The sequence below is a fragment of the Protopterus annectens genome, chromosome 5.part0 (assembly GCF_019279795.1).
Source record: "Protopterus annectens isolate FY-2018-M chromosome 5.part0, PAN1.0, whole genome shotgun sequence".
NCBI classification, from domain to species: domain Eukaryota; kingdom Metazoa; phylum Chordata; order Ceratodontiformes; family Protopteridae; genus Protopterus; species Protopterus annectens.
The window spans coordinates 360,094,176-360,110,700 of record NC_056735.1 but is presented as its reverse complement, the minus strand read 5'-3'; the positions used below and the strand labels follow the sequence as shown (position 1 = coordinate 360,110,700).

General features: G+C 44.2%; 1 protein-coding gene across 1 annotated transcript in view; it reads right to left on the bottom strand.

Moving 5' to 3' along the window:
- The window catches only part of USP9X (ubiquitin specific peptidase 9 X-linked), a 5,037,693-nt gene that overhangs the window by 4,778,125 nt on the left and 243,043 nt on the right, over window positions 1–16,525 (bottom strand). Inside the window, exon 4 of the mRNA XM_044071835.1 lies at window positions 6,696–6,808. Coding sequence (XP_043927770.1) covers window positions 6,696–6,808 — 113 coding nt within the window. The remainder of the gene's footprint in view (window positions 1–6,695; window positions 6,809–16,525) is intronic.

Sequence of the window (16,525 nt, the reverse complement as noted above, 5' to 3'; positions counted from 1 at the left end):
TAATTTTTGCTGATCCTGTCGTATAATCATTGCTGAAGGCAGGATGCGACTCTAGGCTAGATTCATACCCACCTGGGACACATGTATTCAGAGAGCTCTATGTCCCTCTTCATATAGTCCAGTGAGGTATCATGGACTATGACCGTCATACTTGTTCTTGTGTTTTAAAGCCACAAGTGCGTGTGTGTTTATGTGAATGCAAGCAAGGGGCAAGTGTGTGTGTGTATACAAGCAAGGGGCAAGTGTGTGTGTGTGTATACAAGCAAGGGGCAAGTGTGTGTGTGTGTGTGTGTGTGTGTGTATGCAAGCAAGGGGGCAAGTGTGTGTGTGTGAGAATGCAAGCAAATGGCAAGTGTGTGTCTGTGTGAGTGTATGTGTATGAATGCTTACTAAGCTGGGCATTAATCCCTACGTCACTCGATGGGTTGTCAAATGGCTTACTGACAGAACCCATGCTGTAAATGTAGCCCACTCCAAATCCAGCTTCTGACAAGTCAGAGTACCTCAGTGGTCAGTCCTGGGACCACTCTTGTTTGTCATCTACTTCTCTGAAGTACAGGCCAACACTTAGGGATTCTGGCTAACAAAGTTCACAGATGACTGCAAACTGGGAGCCATTATTGAATCCCCAAATGTTGTGGATACTCTAGAAAAGGGCCTTACAGAAACAGATGCTTGGTGCCAAAGCCATGGGCTCAAACTCAGTGCCAAGAAATGTATAGTCATCCCGTTTGGGGAAAAAACATGTACCCATTCTGGGACATGCTACACTTAAAGAAATCCCAATCCCTCAGAGCTACATGGTCCAAGGATCTAAACCTTGTCATCACAATAAACAAATGCTGGAGGGATAGGTTCCTGACTCAGAGACTGCCCAGACTCTGGAATAGACTGCCCATACATGTCAAGCAGACCGCCTCTTTGGCCCTCTTCAAACGGAACATTGACGATTGGATGGGAGAAAGAAATTAACCCCGGGGATTACGTCACTCACTTTGCTAGACAGGGGTCCAGGGTAGAAAATAGTGTGGAAGTAATAGCCAGGGAATTGTTATGGCTAGGCTTGTATAAGCCCTAGGGCCGATAGCCTAGTACCAACCTATGAACCTATAGTTAACAGACTGCTATCAGAAGGAAGAAGCCCTTGGGTCATTTTAGCTGTTGCCAAACAAACTGTGTCTGTGATACGCAAGTGTGTGCGCATCTGTGTGATAAGGGGAAAGTGTGTGCACATTTGTGTGATAAAGGGCACTCTCTGCCAGTATCTGCTGAATTTTACAAAACCACTTTTATCTGTAAAGCTGTCCCAGCACAATCTGGAAGTTAGATGTAACTTTAAATACACTATACTGGTAGGTTCTTCATATACTGAATTGATAGTTTGTTTTGTGATTTATGATTTAGTGTTGAATTGTCACTTAATTCCATTAGGTACTGGTGTGCCTTTGCTGGGTAATTTTTTCCCTGTGGTTGTGGAACTGTGTAGTTATAAAGACAGGCAGAATTTGATTGTTCCCAGGTGGTGTGGGCATGGTTGCTTAACCCTCCCCTCAAAACCGTAACACCTTTAGTTTTGCAGCCATGTTTGGATGGATTTGGATCAGGGTGATTACAGTTTACAGGTCTCCATTTTGCTGGGATTTATGTAAGACCCCTAAAGTGGGAAGGATGAAAGTTTAAAAATAAAACATCCTTCATGAAAGGTCTGAGGTGGAAGATTGTGTATGTGGTTATGCTAAGAACTGGAAATTCCTATGTTAACACTAATGTACAGTACAAAGTTTATTGGACTGTGCTGTAGAAGCTGAATCTGTGGACAGGTTTACTGGCTGTGTAAAGTAGGGCTCACTGGTGCTGGATTAAAGTACTTAAATAATGTTGTAGGTGGAAAACTGTTCAATGGGTGCATTTCATGTGCAATTTGAATGGAGCGGCTTGATGTGTAAGATCTGTATAGGCATGTGTTTCTGTTTCTGATGTCTGCACAGCCAAAGTACATAATTACTCAAGAATTCCTCAGACAAAGGCCTGGGGTCATTCTTGGTGTTGCCAAACAAACATGGGTGGGTGGCGAGTGGTTGAGGGTGGGTGGCGAGTGGTTGAGGGTGGGTGGCGAGTGGTTGAGGGTGGGTGGCGAGTGGTTGAGGGTGGGTGGCGAGTGGTTGAGGGTGGGTGGCGAGTGGTTGAGGGTGGGTGAGTGTGGTGAGGGTGGTGAGTGACTGTGGGTGAGTGAATGTGGGTGAGTGAGGTGTGGTGGGTGAGTGAGCTGAATGTGGGTGGGTGTGGTGGGTGAGTGAGTTGAATGTGGGTGGGTGTGGTGAGTGTGGGTGAGGGTGAGTGTGAGTGAGGTGTGGTGGATGAGGGACTGTGGGTGGATGAGTGTGGGTGGTGAGTGAGGTGTCAGAGTGAGTGGTGAGAGTGAGTGTGGTGGGTGGTGAGTGAGTGTGGTGGGTGAGTGAATTGAGTGTGGTGAAGTGAGTGGGTGAGTGAGTGTGGGTGAATGAGTGAGTGTGGGTGAGTGTCATTTTTGGATATAATTTCTAAATTTTGTAAACTTTGTTTTTGTATTGTCATATTGCTTTACATTGCCCTACCGATATGTGACACAGTACAGGCAGAAGCACAGTAACAGCTGCAAAATCTAAGAGCATAAATTTGCAATAACCATGCGTATACATTAATTGTATGTTTTTACATAAGAAGCAGATGTCTGTCAATTAATCAACACTACATCAGATTACAAGTATGCAATACCGTAATTTTTTAAATTATGCCTTAAAAATACATGTTGGTGCTGTCATGCAAGTCTGTGAAATATTTCATGTTTATAGTGCGTCATTTGTTAGCTATTTAACCAAATGGGAAGGAAAAATAAGTGGGAGTGTGATGCTTTGCAAAACGGTGATTATTCCCAGTGCTATGTAGCTTGGTTCTAAATTTGACAGGAGGAGTGCAACAAAAAGTGTCCCACTGTAAGGAGGGAAAGGCTGACAAGAAAACAGTACATTACTCTGGTCACCTGCTGTGAGCTGTCAATCACATGCAGATAATGGGTCAAATTACTCTTAGATCTTTGACAGCTAGGGAAGGTAGGTGTGAAGTGGGAGGGGAGATGCCTTGAAGAACTAGATTTCAGCCTTCACAAAAGAAAGCAAGTTAGCATTTCTAAGAAACAAAAGCAATAAAATGCACTTTCCAGTTCTGTTCTGTAGCATTTGCACTGCTTGTGTTTGAAGTAATCATTGAAAAAGGATAACATTTTAACCAAAAGTAGGGGACTTTAGGACAGCAGTGAATGCCTGTTAAGTCAATGAATTGACAGCAGCTTAAGGGAAAACGTGGCAGATGATGCAATTTTTTGGAGACAAACAATGCATTCTGGGATACTTAGAGGCAGAGTAAACCGTCTGAATTATTTCAAAATGCCAGCCCCATGTGGTCAGAGTCAGAAATTGCATATAAAAATATCTAAAAAGCTCTAAATTGTCCCAAAGTGCTGTTAAAATGTAGGAAACACCTAACCATGATGAAATAAATATGTTTTTTGAGTCTGAGGGTGCAGTTGTCCTTTAATACAGACAGGGCGAGTTTAATTTTACATGGTTGGGGAGACTGTTCAAATTAGTGGTATCCTCAGAGACGTACCTGTCCTCCTAAATCATTCCACTGATTTTGCAGAAGAGATTTAGATTCACAGACAGATTATTCCTGATGCCTATTGTCTTGCTGATGTACAGTAAATCAGTAATGGGTCAGAGGGTGTTTTTCATACCAGACATTTCATTTAGCAGTTGGTAGCATACCAAGAACAGCGACAGTGCTTTGAGCCTGTCCATGCACGTCACATTGTTTTGGCCTTGTATCCTTTTTACAGGTTCACAGGAAAATTACTAGGCTAATGGCTTGAAAGCCATTACAAGCCTAGCCAATTTTACACAGATTTAACTCAAATTTTTATCCCTAACGGAAAGGTAACAAGGGTCAGCAAGCTTCTAAGAGACTACCTTTGTCCATAAGGGACATGGGTGCCACCCAAAAGTGAATTTACAATTTCCCATCCATTGGACTAGATTGAGCTTGACGACAGTCGGGGAATGGCTGAGTCATGTAAATAGGAAGCACATTCCAAAGGAGGGGGCAATCTCTGGGACACTTACCTGTCTCTCCAGCATGATCTATTCATGTCAGAGATGAGATTCAGATCTTTGGAGTTGGTAATCCTCAGTTTTGCGAATATGCAGCATTTCCATCAGGCTGGGTCAGAGACTGCCATGCAGGTTAGATAAAAATCACCCCTCAGTAACTGTTATAAAACTGAAGACAGTGATAGGGGCTTTTAAAATCGGTCCACATATGAGATGGTGGTTATGCCTTGTAAAATATTTTTTGGCAAGAAATCTCTGAAAATGCTTCATCTGCTGCAGGTGCCTGACGAAACAAATGCCAAAGGGTACACTGTATTCTATTATTGGTCTGATGAGGTCATAGTACAATGGTACTATGACATCCTTAAATTTAGATGCCACAGCCTTATTTGTAACCAGAGCTACAGAGAATGATTTCCTCACCACCGTGGAGTCATGATGGTCAAAGTTCAGATTACTATCAGAGGACCCAGATCTCGCACTACTGGGTCCACTTTTAGTGGGTTGCCGTCAATGCTGTAATTTAGTATTTGAATTGCCAAGGGTATAACTATACACACTTTGCATTTAGTTTGATGCCATGGCTCTGACACCAATCAGTCTGCATCAAACCTTTCTGTAAGTTATCAGCATTGTTTGGAGGGTCAATGATTGACCCACAATTGCAGTCATCAGCAAACTTGGTCAGCCAAAGGCTACCTATAACTGCCTTGACATCTGAGAAGCATACCTCAAACAGGAGGGAGTCCAGCACTGAGCCCTTTGGTACTCCACTGATGACTGGCCTCTTGCAGGATATGGATTCCCCACACTTCTTGTGAGCCACTTGTCTATCCCATCTGGTGACAAAAGGTGTATGTCCAATTTTGTGGGTTTATCTACAATACCGAAGTGAAGTATTGTCAAATGCCTTGACCAGGTCAAGGTAAGCAGTACAAACAGTCTTACCCATGGCCTTTGTGATCTCGATGAGTCCACCAGACTGAACAGGCAGGGCCTGCCCTTATTGATGCTGAAATGGGTTTGGTCTGGAGATTTTGTATATCGTTAATCAGGTTGATTATCCTTTCCATAGTCTTGTATATGACGCTAGTCAAACTAATGGGTCGATAGTTTACTGGATCAGTTATCTCCCCTTGTGCAGAGGGATGAGGGTTGTCCTTCACTAACATTCCCAGCATCATATCCTTTTATAAAATTTGACACTTAGCTTTTTATGCAAGGGGTGGGAATTCCACTTGTTGCATGTGTCTAGACAGACAAATGCCAAAGGAGGGACAAGACTCAATGACTGATCTAATGAGGGCTGTGTAAAGAGGGATAATGACATCCCTAGATCACGACACAATCCCTTTGATTACAAGCTATGCAATATGAGGACTTTCTTACAACAGTGAACATGTCAGTTGAAGGGTTGCTGTTCACAAAATTTACAAAAGTCCCAAACAGCCAGGTCAACTCTTAGGGGCATATTATCAACATGATAGTTAATTTCTCAAACAGTACAATAATGCTTTTTTGGCATTTAGTTTCAGCCTCCGACTTTGGCACGAGCTGAGTGATGCCTTCCTGCAGAATGGCCAAGTCATTTGGAGATTCATTGACTGCTCTTAGTTTGCAGTCATTTGCAAATTTAGTCAGCCAGAGCCCTTAGGTAAGAGCTTTTACTTCAGAAAAGTAGCTGCCAAGCAGGAATAGTCTGAGCACACCTCCCTGGGGAATGTCACAGGTGACTGTTGTCCCTGTGGTGGTAACCTCCTATTTTGACTTCCTGTGTACTATCTGCAAACCAGCTGGCAATCCAGTGGGTGACATATGGTATATGTCCAGTTTTCAGTTAGAAAAGCCAAGTAATCAGTGTCAGAACTGGAACAAAGTAAAAAAAAACACGACCAACCAGTAATCCAAAAAAGTTTTATAAAACTCTGACGTCTCGGCCTTGAAGCCTTTGGCCGAGATGTCGAGTTTTTGCTTAGTTTTTCTACTATGCCTGAGTGGGGGATTGTCTCAAAAGATAAAACCAAAGGAATTCTACTCCTTCCCTGTGCATAGGAAATGGTCTAGATTCTGCAAATTATGCCACAGTCACAAGACTGCATGTGCTCTCTGTGCCACAAGTTATACATTTTTTTTTACATTTTAAGCACAGAGGTAAAATGTTCTTTCATGCAAATCAATTTATATGACTGAAAGAGGTGGAAGGCTTTCAAAACTAGAAAAGGAGCCCTCATCCAATTAGTTTCTTACACTTCCATTCTCTTCATACTTGTTTTATTTTGCTGCTAGGAAACAATGGAGCACTAAGAAAGACATTGCAATTCATAGGCACCATGAGGTATAAATACAAGACCTACTTTCAGTCAATTCCTGGTTTAACATATATGAATGAAGTTACCTTAAGTTAAAGCAACACCAAAAACAGAATGAGAAACTTTACAGATGCGTAGAGGGCGCAATGTAACCAATACACAGATTTCATTCAAAGACTACTCAGAAAACCAGGCATTCGATATGCAGACCTTTATGTTTCACGGAGGGAGACATACTTACATGTATTTCAAATTTCCATCCACTCACGGCTTCATCTGTAAGTATTTTGGTAAACGATATTGTTAAACCATCTCGGAAAAATCGTTGACATGCTTCACTTTTAACATCAAGACCTACAAACGAACATTATAAAAGCAGCAATATGTAATATTCTCTGTCTATACACTGACAGTTTTCAGATGTTCAGTTTAATACAACTTGCTCCACAACAAATGCATATGTCAGCATCCACAGAAAAGCTACAGCCAAGTATACTCATTACCACAGATGTTCAAGTACCATGACTGAAGTATAATTCCTTATCCAAAAACTACAGATGTACGTCAGTTCAACTACCAGAGCATTTGGATATCCTGAAATAAAGATGGTCTCCCTTCCCTACCGTGACAATTATTGCATACTACAAGGGACTTGGACTTTTTTTTTTTAATGAAAGGTCACCAGCAACAGTGCTCTGTAACACGAACCAAACAAATGTCCCTTCTCCCACATCTTAAAAGCCACTGCTGATCTAAATGTCTTAGTTTTCCTACAGACACTCTGGGGTGTGGTATATGAAAATTCGGCGAGTCCCCTGAAAGATGTGCTGTACATCAAGTCTTCCCTACCTCCATCCCATGCTCTACCCAATCACCGCAAAGGCTGCCAAGACCTCTATAAAGAAGGGGACAAGCGGGTATATAAAGCAGCAACTGATATTTACTGTTATAGAGACTAACATGTTGAGTACAGCTGCTGAAGTTCCACTTACCTGTAACAGCAGAAGTTTGTAGAACAGGTTGCCTTACTGGCATTCAGGCAGTAATGCACTGCTACCCTTCCTCTAGCAGACTACTGAAGCACAGAGTCCCTCCTATTGCCTTTTTGTGGGTGTGAAGGACCAATCACCTGGCAAGTACAAGGTCTGCTTTTCAATCCCACACACAGGACCTGTCAGCTTTCCAGGATCCAGCAGGAAGATGAAAATACAATTTTTGTGAACACCAGCTGTTAAAAAAAACAGACACACAAGGAAGGCAGGTGAGCATAACTCAAAAAGCAACTCAAACACCAAAGTATGTACATCCAAAAAAGGGGATGGTGGGTGGGTACTGCCAGTAAGGCAGTGTGTTTTATGATCTATTATAGTCAAGTAGAATTTACGCAACTGTAATATGTTCACACTCACTGCTTTACTGGCATTCTGGTAGATTCCCAAGACCACCCAACCTGGAATGAGGAAGAATAGGAGCCCAGCAGCGCCCTGGAGAATGGCTCTAGTGAAGCCTGCTCCTGCAATACCCTGGCACTAAATGAGTGATAAAATACACAGGTTTCCTGTAAATGGATGGCCCCAAAACACTATACACAGTTACTGTGATTCCGTTATACACATCTGTGAACATGTCACTTTTTAAAGCCAGAGGGCTTATGATCCTTGACCTCCTTAGGCATCTCACAGAAGATTAAGCCAATCAGACACACACAGGAGAAATGGAGAGTAGGAGGACTAGGTCCAACTTAAACGGGCCTAGCCCTGGTTAGAAAAAGGGAGAAAACCTAGGTCTTCTAACTAAAACGGACCTAGAAGAGGAAAGGGGTTAGAAAGACAACTTTAAACACTAGCGCGCACACCAGAAAAAAAACTCTAACAAGTCACAGAGAACGAAGGTCAGAAACCCCCTTCTATTTGCAAATACAACTATGCGGAGAACTCCGTAAGCAAAAGCAATTTTTTTTTTTTTAAAGCTAACAGCACACAGAGAAAGCTTATCTAAATTAAGGAAAGTACTGCACACAGTCTAAACTACATGCAAAAGCAACTACAACCACTAAATCAACGATATCTATATCTATGTATATCTATCTATATATCTATCTATATATCTATCTATATATCTATCTATATATCTATCTATATATCTATCTATCTATCTATATATCTATCTATCTATATATCTATCTATATATCTATCTATCTATATCTATCTATCTATATCTATCTATATCTATCTATATCTATCTATATCTATCTATATCTATCTATATCTATCTATATCTATCTATATCTATCTATATCTATCTATATCTATCTATATCTATCTATATCTATATGGCAAAGCCCAAAGATAAACTGGCACACAGGATACCAATGAGAACGATAAGGCAGATTGCCAACTGTTCTCAGAAAACTTAACCCAGGGGATTATCCACTCAACTAACTACAGAAACACTAGCAAAAGCTATATAAAGCTATCTAAATATGAAAAACAGTATAAATTACCAAAAAATAGCAAAATGTGTTAGACTTAGCCACAGCCAAGAAGCACATCCGAACTAGTCGATGCGGCAAACGAAATCTGAGGATTGTACTGGTGCACCATGGGATACCTACCCATGAACCAACTAGAAGACTGAGCTTGTAAAAGGGCCATGTGTAAGAATGAAGGCAAGACAGGCTTACAGAACATTGTATAGTTATCCCCTTTGGGAAAAAAACATGTAACCGTGAATTACCACATAGGTGGCAGTACATTAAACACCTAAAGTGTGATGAGACTTGGGGACAGGTGGACAGTGGTCTCACCTTCGATATCAACATTGCCACAACAGTTAGGAAATCCTGTGGCACACCTCATCACTAAGGGCTCTTCATCCAGAAAAAAGGTAGTCATTGCCTCATTGTACTCATCCCTCAGACGCATTATAGAATACAATGCCCCATTTGCTATGTACCTCAAGACATCTGCAACTGGAAAGCCCGCAAAAATACCTCACTAAAAGAATCCTAGGCCTAAAGCAGATGCCCTATGCTGACCATCTAGTCTGTCGCATATCTACTCAAAGGCGATCTCTGCTTAACATACAAGGCCATGTCAAACCCAGAGCTGTTGGACATGCTACAATTAAAGAAATCCCAGTCCCTCAGACGCACGCTCCAGGGATCTAAACCTAGTCATCACAATGAATAAAACATGCTGGAGGGATAGATTCCTGACCAAGAGACTCCCCAGACTCTAAAATGGACTGCCCATACATGTCAAGCAGAGCGCCTCTTTGGCCCTCTTCAAAAGGAACTTTGATAATCTGATGGGAGATGGGAAATTCACCCTGAAGATCACGTCAGTCCTGCTAGACATGTCCAGGGAAGTAAATACTGTGGAAAGAAATAGCCAGGGAATTCTTATGGCTAGGCTTATATAGGCCCTAGGGCCAATAGCCTAGTACTAACCTATCAACCTATGTAGGGCTGCCTGCAGAGATGAGGTTTTGAGAGGCCAGGTCTCAAATCTGGATTGCTAGCCTCCAGAGGATACAAGACTTAGTCCCCCCACTGTTTGATGTACCACATGACTGATACTGTCTGTGAAGATTTGAAGGGAGAACTGGTTGAAGGATGGGAAAAAAGGTTCAGTGCCAAATGGACTGCAGTCATTTCTCTCACAATGTTTTTTTCTGACTGGGTGACAGCCGGCATTCTTGCACCTTGAGGCCCTTCATGACAACCCCACATCCCAGGTCTAATAAGTCTGTGTAAATGCACTGAGCTGGTGTGGGAAGGTGAAGGGGAGTCCTGCATTTGTTTGAACTTTTTGCATCTACCACCTTAACTCTGCCTTTAGGCAGGGTACGAAGGGAATCTAGAATTCTTGAGTGGTTGTGTTGGGACCACACTTAGATACCATTGCAGTTCTCATGTGCATCCTGGCTAATGGTAGCCTAGGAATGATGGCTGCCTTAAGGCAGAGAAGTCGCAGGAATAGTCTTGCTGACAAGTTAGTGGACCTGCAGCAGATCCTGGAAGTGGCCTATTAGGTAAAGAACTTTGTCTTGAGGAAGGAATGCCTTCATCAGGTCTGGTCGGATCCTGCAGCCCAGTAAGATTTTGTCCTGCTGTGGTGTTAGGGTAATTTGGGGAGATTGAGGGTGAGCCCCAAGACCTTGTAGCAGAGACATGCAGATTTTTTCAGTGTGACCACCTATTCTGCAAGTAAGCTGATATCATCTAGGTAGGTATGAAAGCCCTTGGTTCTGTCATGGGCTATGGCTGGAGTAAGGCATTTAGTGAAGACCCTGGGTGCAGTGGATAAACCAAACAGCAAGGCAGTAAATTGATGGTAAGAACAGGGCCCAGTGAAAACTCAAGTACTTTCTGAGAGGGTTTTATTGGGATGGCTTCCTTAAAGTCTTGCGTGACCATGAACGCCTGTGCTAGCAATAGTGGAAGAAGGTTTTGGAGGGATAGCATTCTAAGGATGGGACTTTTAGGAAAAGATTTAGAAAGGACAAATACAGGATTGGCCTCCATGGCCTTCCTTTTTGTTACTAGAAATAGCCTAGAGTAAAAGCCTTTTCCTTCTTGTCCTGGGGGGACAAGTTCTATGGTTCCATAGGTCAGCAGATCTTCTATAATGTCTGAAATAAGGTTAGTTTTTGGGTGGGAATGGAATGCCAAGAGGGGGCCTCTTTTTCCAAAAAAGGAAGCATCCCCTCTTCTACTATTGCCAGGACCCAGTGATCTGAAGTAACTGCTCTCCAGAGGGGCAAGCAGTGGGAGAGATGGGCTGACAGGGGAAGATGGGCAAGGTAGTCCCGCATTGTCATTTCTGTCATGAAAGGGTTGTCTGGGGGTAGGTAGAGAATAGGCTGGTCTGGTAGAGGTTTGCCTGGAAGGGGTAGCAGTGGAGGGGGTTCTTCTGACATAGGTGGTCTTGGCTGGATCGTTTCTGTAGTATTTAGGCATAGGAGATATCAGAAGGTGCTTAATGTCTTGAAGTTCCTTGCTTTTCTCCTGAAGATTCTTAAACAGTTCAGCAGACTGCTTCCCAAACAGGAGGTTGTGGTTTAGTGGAGCATCAAGAATTTTGGATTTGAAATCCTCAGGCAAGAGGTTGAAGCCAAAGCCATGAGTACCTGCAGAGCACAGAGGTGGATGCAGTAGATTTAGCAGAAGCCTCTGCCGAATCAAAACTGCATCTAATAGAGTGTCTGGCCACCTGGGATGCCAGGGGCAGTTTTGATGCTACCACAGTCTTGTTAGAGTCAGGAAGGGAGGACAGGAGTGTAGATTCTTGGGAAACCAAGTCCAAGGCATACTTAAGTATTGGTTTGGTAATTAATAGCTCTAAAGGCTGTGTAAGAGGTGTAAACATCTGTCCCTAGCCTGTCCATGCTTATGCTGTCCTAGTCAGTCAGTGGGCAGAAGGGACGAGGATGGTATCAGTCTTGACTGCTTGTCTGGGGCTATAGCAATTACTGCAGGGTCTGCCAAGGGGGCTTCACAAGAAATTTACGGTCATCAGGCACCTTGTAGAAGCGATCAGGTCTCTCAGCAGCAGGTAGCCGAGAATCAGGATTTTTAGATGCTGATGTAAATGCATCTAGGTATGCAGGTATAACTGGGGGAGAATGGGAGATGGTGAAGGAGATTTAATTTGCAACAGCTCAAAATATCAGAGTTTGTCATTTAAGAAGTAGCCCATTTGAAATATTCTTTCATTTTAGTTCTCCCCAAAAGTGATGTCCTCAGGTGGAGGGGTCCCCCTTCTATGAATTCCTCATCAGGGGAAAAGTATTCTAGAGGAGAGGCCATCTGTGCCAAGCAGGTAATAGATTCATCAGATGGAGAGAATTTCTTCCACTTCTTCATGGGAAGTGGGAGGGAGTACAGAAGTAGCTAAGGCAAGACTTGAGCTTAGCATTGGGATAGTGGAGGGAGCGGACGCTGAGGGCCTAAGAGCCAGGAAGGCCTGCATCACGGACGGAGTAAAAGGTTGCCAGTCAGGCAGTCCCTCAGCAGAGGGAGATAAATGTTTAGCTTTCAGTTTTGTTTTTAGTGGAGTAGATTTGGGAGCAGGAGAAGGCCTAGTTTCAAGAGATTGAGGTAAAACTTTTAGTTATGTACTCACCATAACTTCAGATGTTTGGGATCCATCTCGCCTACATTCTGACTGATGGGTTCGGAGCCGATCCCTCGGCTCCGACTCGGCACACTTATGCCAAAGAGCGAAGTCTCTTATTGGCTGAGCTTACTATATCCCAGGATGCACCACTACCAGTCCCCCAGATCTAGTTTGTCCGCATACATGCACACACGCATGCTCTGCTTATATAACATCGACAGATGATACAAGATAAAAACAGTAGAACTCAAACCGTTCAATCTCTCCTGATCTCCAAGGCAGGGGGAAGGAGGATGGGTATTAGGAATGTAGGCGAGATGGATCCCAAACATCTGAAGTTATGGTGAGTACATAACTAAAAGATGTTATGTGATCCTATCTCACCTACATTCTGACTGATGGGACAGCGTCCCTAGCACCTAAATCCTGGGTGGCTCACTGGAAAACACTCCTGAGTACCGTGGAACCAAATGATGCTCGCCCTTTAGATGCCACATCCAATTTATAGTGGGAAATGAAAGTGTGCGGGTTGGACCAAGTAGCCGCAGCACAAATCTCAGAAATAGCGAGCTTGGAATGAAATGCAATAGAGGTAGCCATAGCTCTAGTAGAGTGAGCTTTGACAGATGTTGTAAGTTGCTTATTTGAAGAGGAATAAGCCTGAGTTATGCAAATCTCTAATCCATTTGGCAATAGTAGCTTTAGTGATGGTTTTACCCAGTTTATAATCTGAAAAGGACACAAACAATTGATCTGTTTTTCGAATTTGTTGAGTCCTGTCTAGATAGAAGCGCAATTGCCTGTGAACATCCAATGTATGCAAGGTGTATTCCGCTTTGTTTGAAAATTTTGGAAAGAAAACTGGTAGCTCTAGAGATTGTTGGGAGACAGAGATTAGAACAAACTTTTGGAACAAAAGATGGATTAGGTCTAAGTGATACTCTATCCTTGTGAAAAATCAAGTACGGTGGTTTGATAGATAGGGCTTGAAGTTCTGAAACTCTTCTTGCAGAGGTAATTGCAATTAAGAAGGCAGTTTTCCAAGACAGATATTTCAACTCACATGTAGCAGCCGGTTCAAAAGGGGAAGATGTTAAGGCACGAAGTACCAAATCAAGATCCCATGGAGGCGCAGGATGAAAAACTGGGGGTCTTAAAAGCACAGCACCTTTCATGAAAGTTTTACATAATCTGCTGCTCATCAAAGGTGGGTCTATGGAATCGTGAAATTTGGAGATAGCTGCTAGTTGGACTTTAATAGTAGAGACTGAAGATCCTTGATTAAACAAGGATGTTAAAAATTTCAAGACCTCTGGTATCGGGGCTGTAATAGGGTCTAAGCCTCTGAGTTGAGCCCAGATAGCAAACCTCTTCCACTTACTGTGATATAATTTCTTAGTGGTGGGTTTGTGGGCTGAAGATGTGAATAACTTCCGGGTCCAAGGAGTGATTTCTGACTATCGTCGGAAGTGGAGGAGCCAAGCTGTTAATTTCAAAGTGTGAAGGGACTGGTGCTGTTGTCCTGACTGATGAACCAGAAGGTCCGGGATTAGATCCAAGAACCGTCCAGGGTATACTTCTGTAGGTAGGGGAACCATACTTGACGAGGCCAGTACGGAGCAATTAGAATCATTGTGGATCCCAATTGGGAAGCTTTCTGGATGACTTTGGGGAGGAGTGGAAATCGGAGGGAAAGCATAAAGCAGTCCTGTTGGCCAAGGTTGGACTAGAGCGTCCGTAGCTGTCTCCCCTTGACGTGGGGTCAAGGAAAAGAACCTTTTGCACTTCGTGTTTCGTGGTGTTGCAAACAGGTCGCAGCACGGAATCCCCCACCTTTTGAAAATCTGAGCTGCTACTGTTTCGTTCAGAGACCACTCGTGAGGAGAAAGAATAGTCCTGCTCAGTCTGTCTGCTAATACATTGGATTTGCCTGGAATGTGGGTCGCTACCAGGAAGCGCTTGGTAGCCACTGCCCATTCCCACACCCTCATGGCCTCTCTGCAAAGGGGGTAAGATCTGGTCCCTCCTTGTTTGTTTAGATACTAGACCACCGACATGTTGTCTGTGTGAATGGCGATAATGCCTTGAGGGAGAAAGTTGTGGAGGGCTTGTAGGGACAGAAGTACAGCCCTCATTTCCAACACATTGATATGGAGAACTGTTTCGTTTGGAAGCCAAGAACCCTGAACTGACCTGCCCAGACAATGCCCCCCCCCACCCCGTCTGGGAGGCATCCGTTGTCAAGGTGGCCATCGGAGGGGGTATAACAAAAGGTCTTCCCTGATTCAGATTGGATGGCAGAAACCACCAGCGGAGGTCCCGTTTGCACATTTCTGTTATCAGTATGTGATGATTGAGGGGAAGATCCTGTAAAGACCATTGTGTCGATAATAGCCACTGGAGAATCCTCATGTGCAATCTTGCCAGCGGAACTAGGAGAACCGTGGCAGACATTGAACCTAAAAGTTGCAGGACCATCCTGGCTGGGGCTTTGGATCTTAGAAGCAGGGCTCGGACTTGATCTTGTAATGTTTGTATCCTTTCGGTAGGAAGGAAGATTCGCATTAATTTTGAGTCTATCTCTGCTCCTATGAATCTTATGCGCTGAGAAGGCAGCAAGACAGACTTTGACCAGTTGAATGCAATTCCCAGGGAAGCACCCAGGGAGATGGCGGCTTGTAGGTTCTCTAGTAGTAGATGCCTGGTGGTGGCAGTCAGGAGCCAGTCGTCCAGATAGGGAAACACTTGGAATCCGAGACTCCTCAGGTGAGCAGTCACTACTGCCAAACACTTGGTGAACACCCTGGGGGCTGTGGTGAGACCAAAGGGCAGAGCACAAAATTGGAAATGACTGTCTCCCAGGCTGAAGCGCAGATACCTCCTGGACGCCTGATGTATCGGTATGTGTGGAGCACATCCAAACATCTTTCTCCAGTAATGGGAGAATGGATTGTTAAGTGACCATTCGGAATTTGGACTTCATGACGGACTGGTTCAGTTTGCTGAGATCCAAAATGGGTCTCAGGTCCCCTGTCTTTTTTGGCACTAAAAAGAACCTTGAGTAATTTCCGGATCCGATCTGGTCTGCGGGGACCGGTTGGATGACTCCTTTTTCTAGCAGCTTTGAAGCTTCTGCGGCTGCAATTTCCCTTTGACTGGGTGGTGGGTCCGGGATTTTTTTGGACGGAGGGGGTGGACGTGTGAAGGGAATGGCGTAACCTCCGGCAATAATCCGAAGCACCCAATTGTCCTGAGTAATAGACTCCCAGGCTTTTAGGTGCTTGGCAAAACGGCACCCGACTGGCTCCGGAGCAGCACAGCTGGGCAATCCCTCATGGAGTGTGGGAGGCTGAAGAGCCACGAAAGGACTCGCGGTCTCCAGTATTGCGGGGGCCTCTGCCGCCTCTGGGACGGCGTCTCCCAGAAAAATTTCCCCCTCCTCTGCCTCTGGAAGGGGAATCTTCCTGCTGTTGAGGAAAGAATTTCTGTGATTTGCGGAACCACATCTTCCCTCCCCTCTTTTAGCCTTGGGATAAGGCCGAAAGTGAGTGGAAAATCGTGCTCCTACAGCAGATAAAGTCTTTCCCTCCTGCTCACAGCGGGTAAGAGTGTCTTTTACCTTGGGTCCAAACAAAGAGGACCCATCAAAGGGAGCGTCGGCAAAGGAAGACTTGAAGGCCTCTGCGAAGTGACACAAACGGAGCCAGGCTTGTCTTTGTAGAGCCACGCCTGTGCCTGCCGCTCTGCCCGCCCCTTCGACCGCATATGAAATGAGTCGCATGGACGAGTTAGAAATCGAGTTAAGGGTAGCCAGCTGAGAGCTAACCGACTGGGCTAGCTGTTCAGGTAGGTTACCCGAGAGGGAGTCTGAGAGCTCCTTGATCAGATCCCTCTGTAGTCTGGTGAAATGTGCCAAATAATTCAGGGACCTCAGAGTGAAGGCCGCTG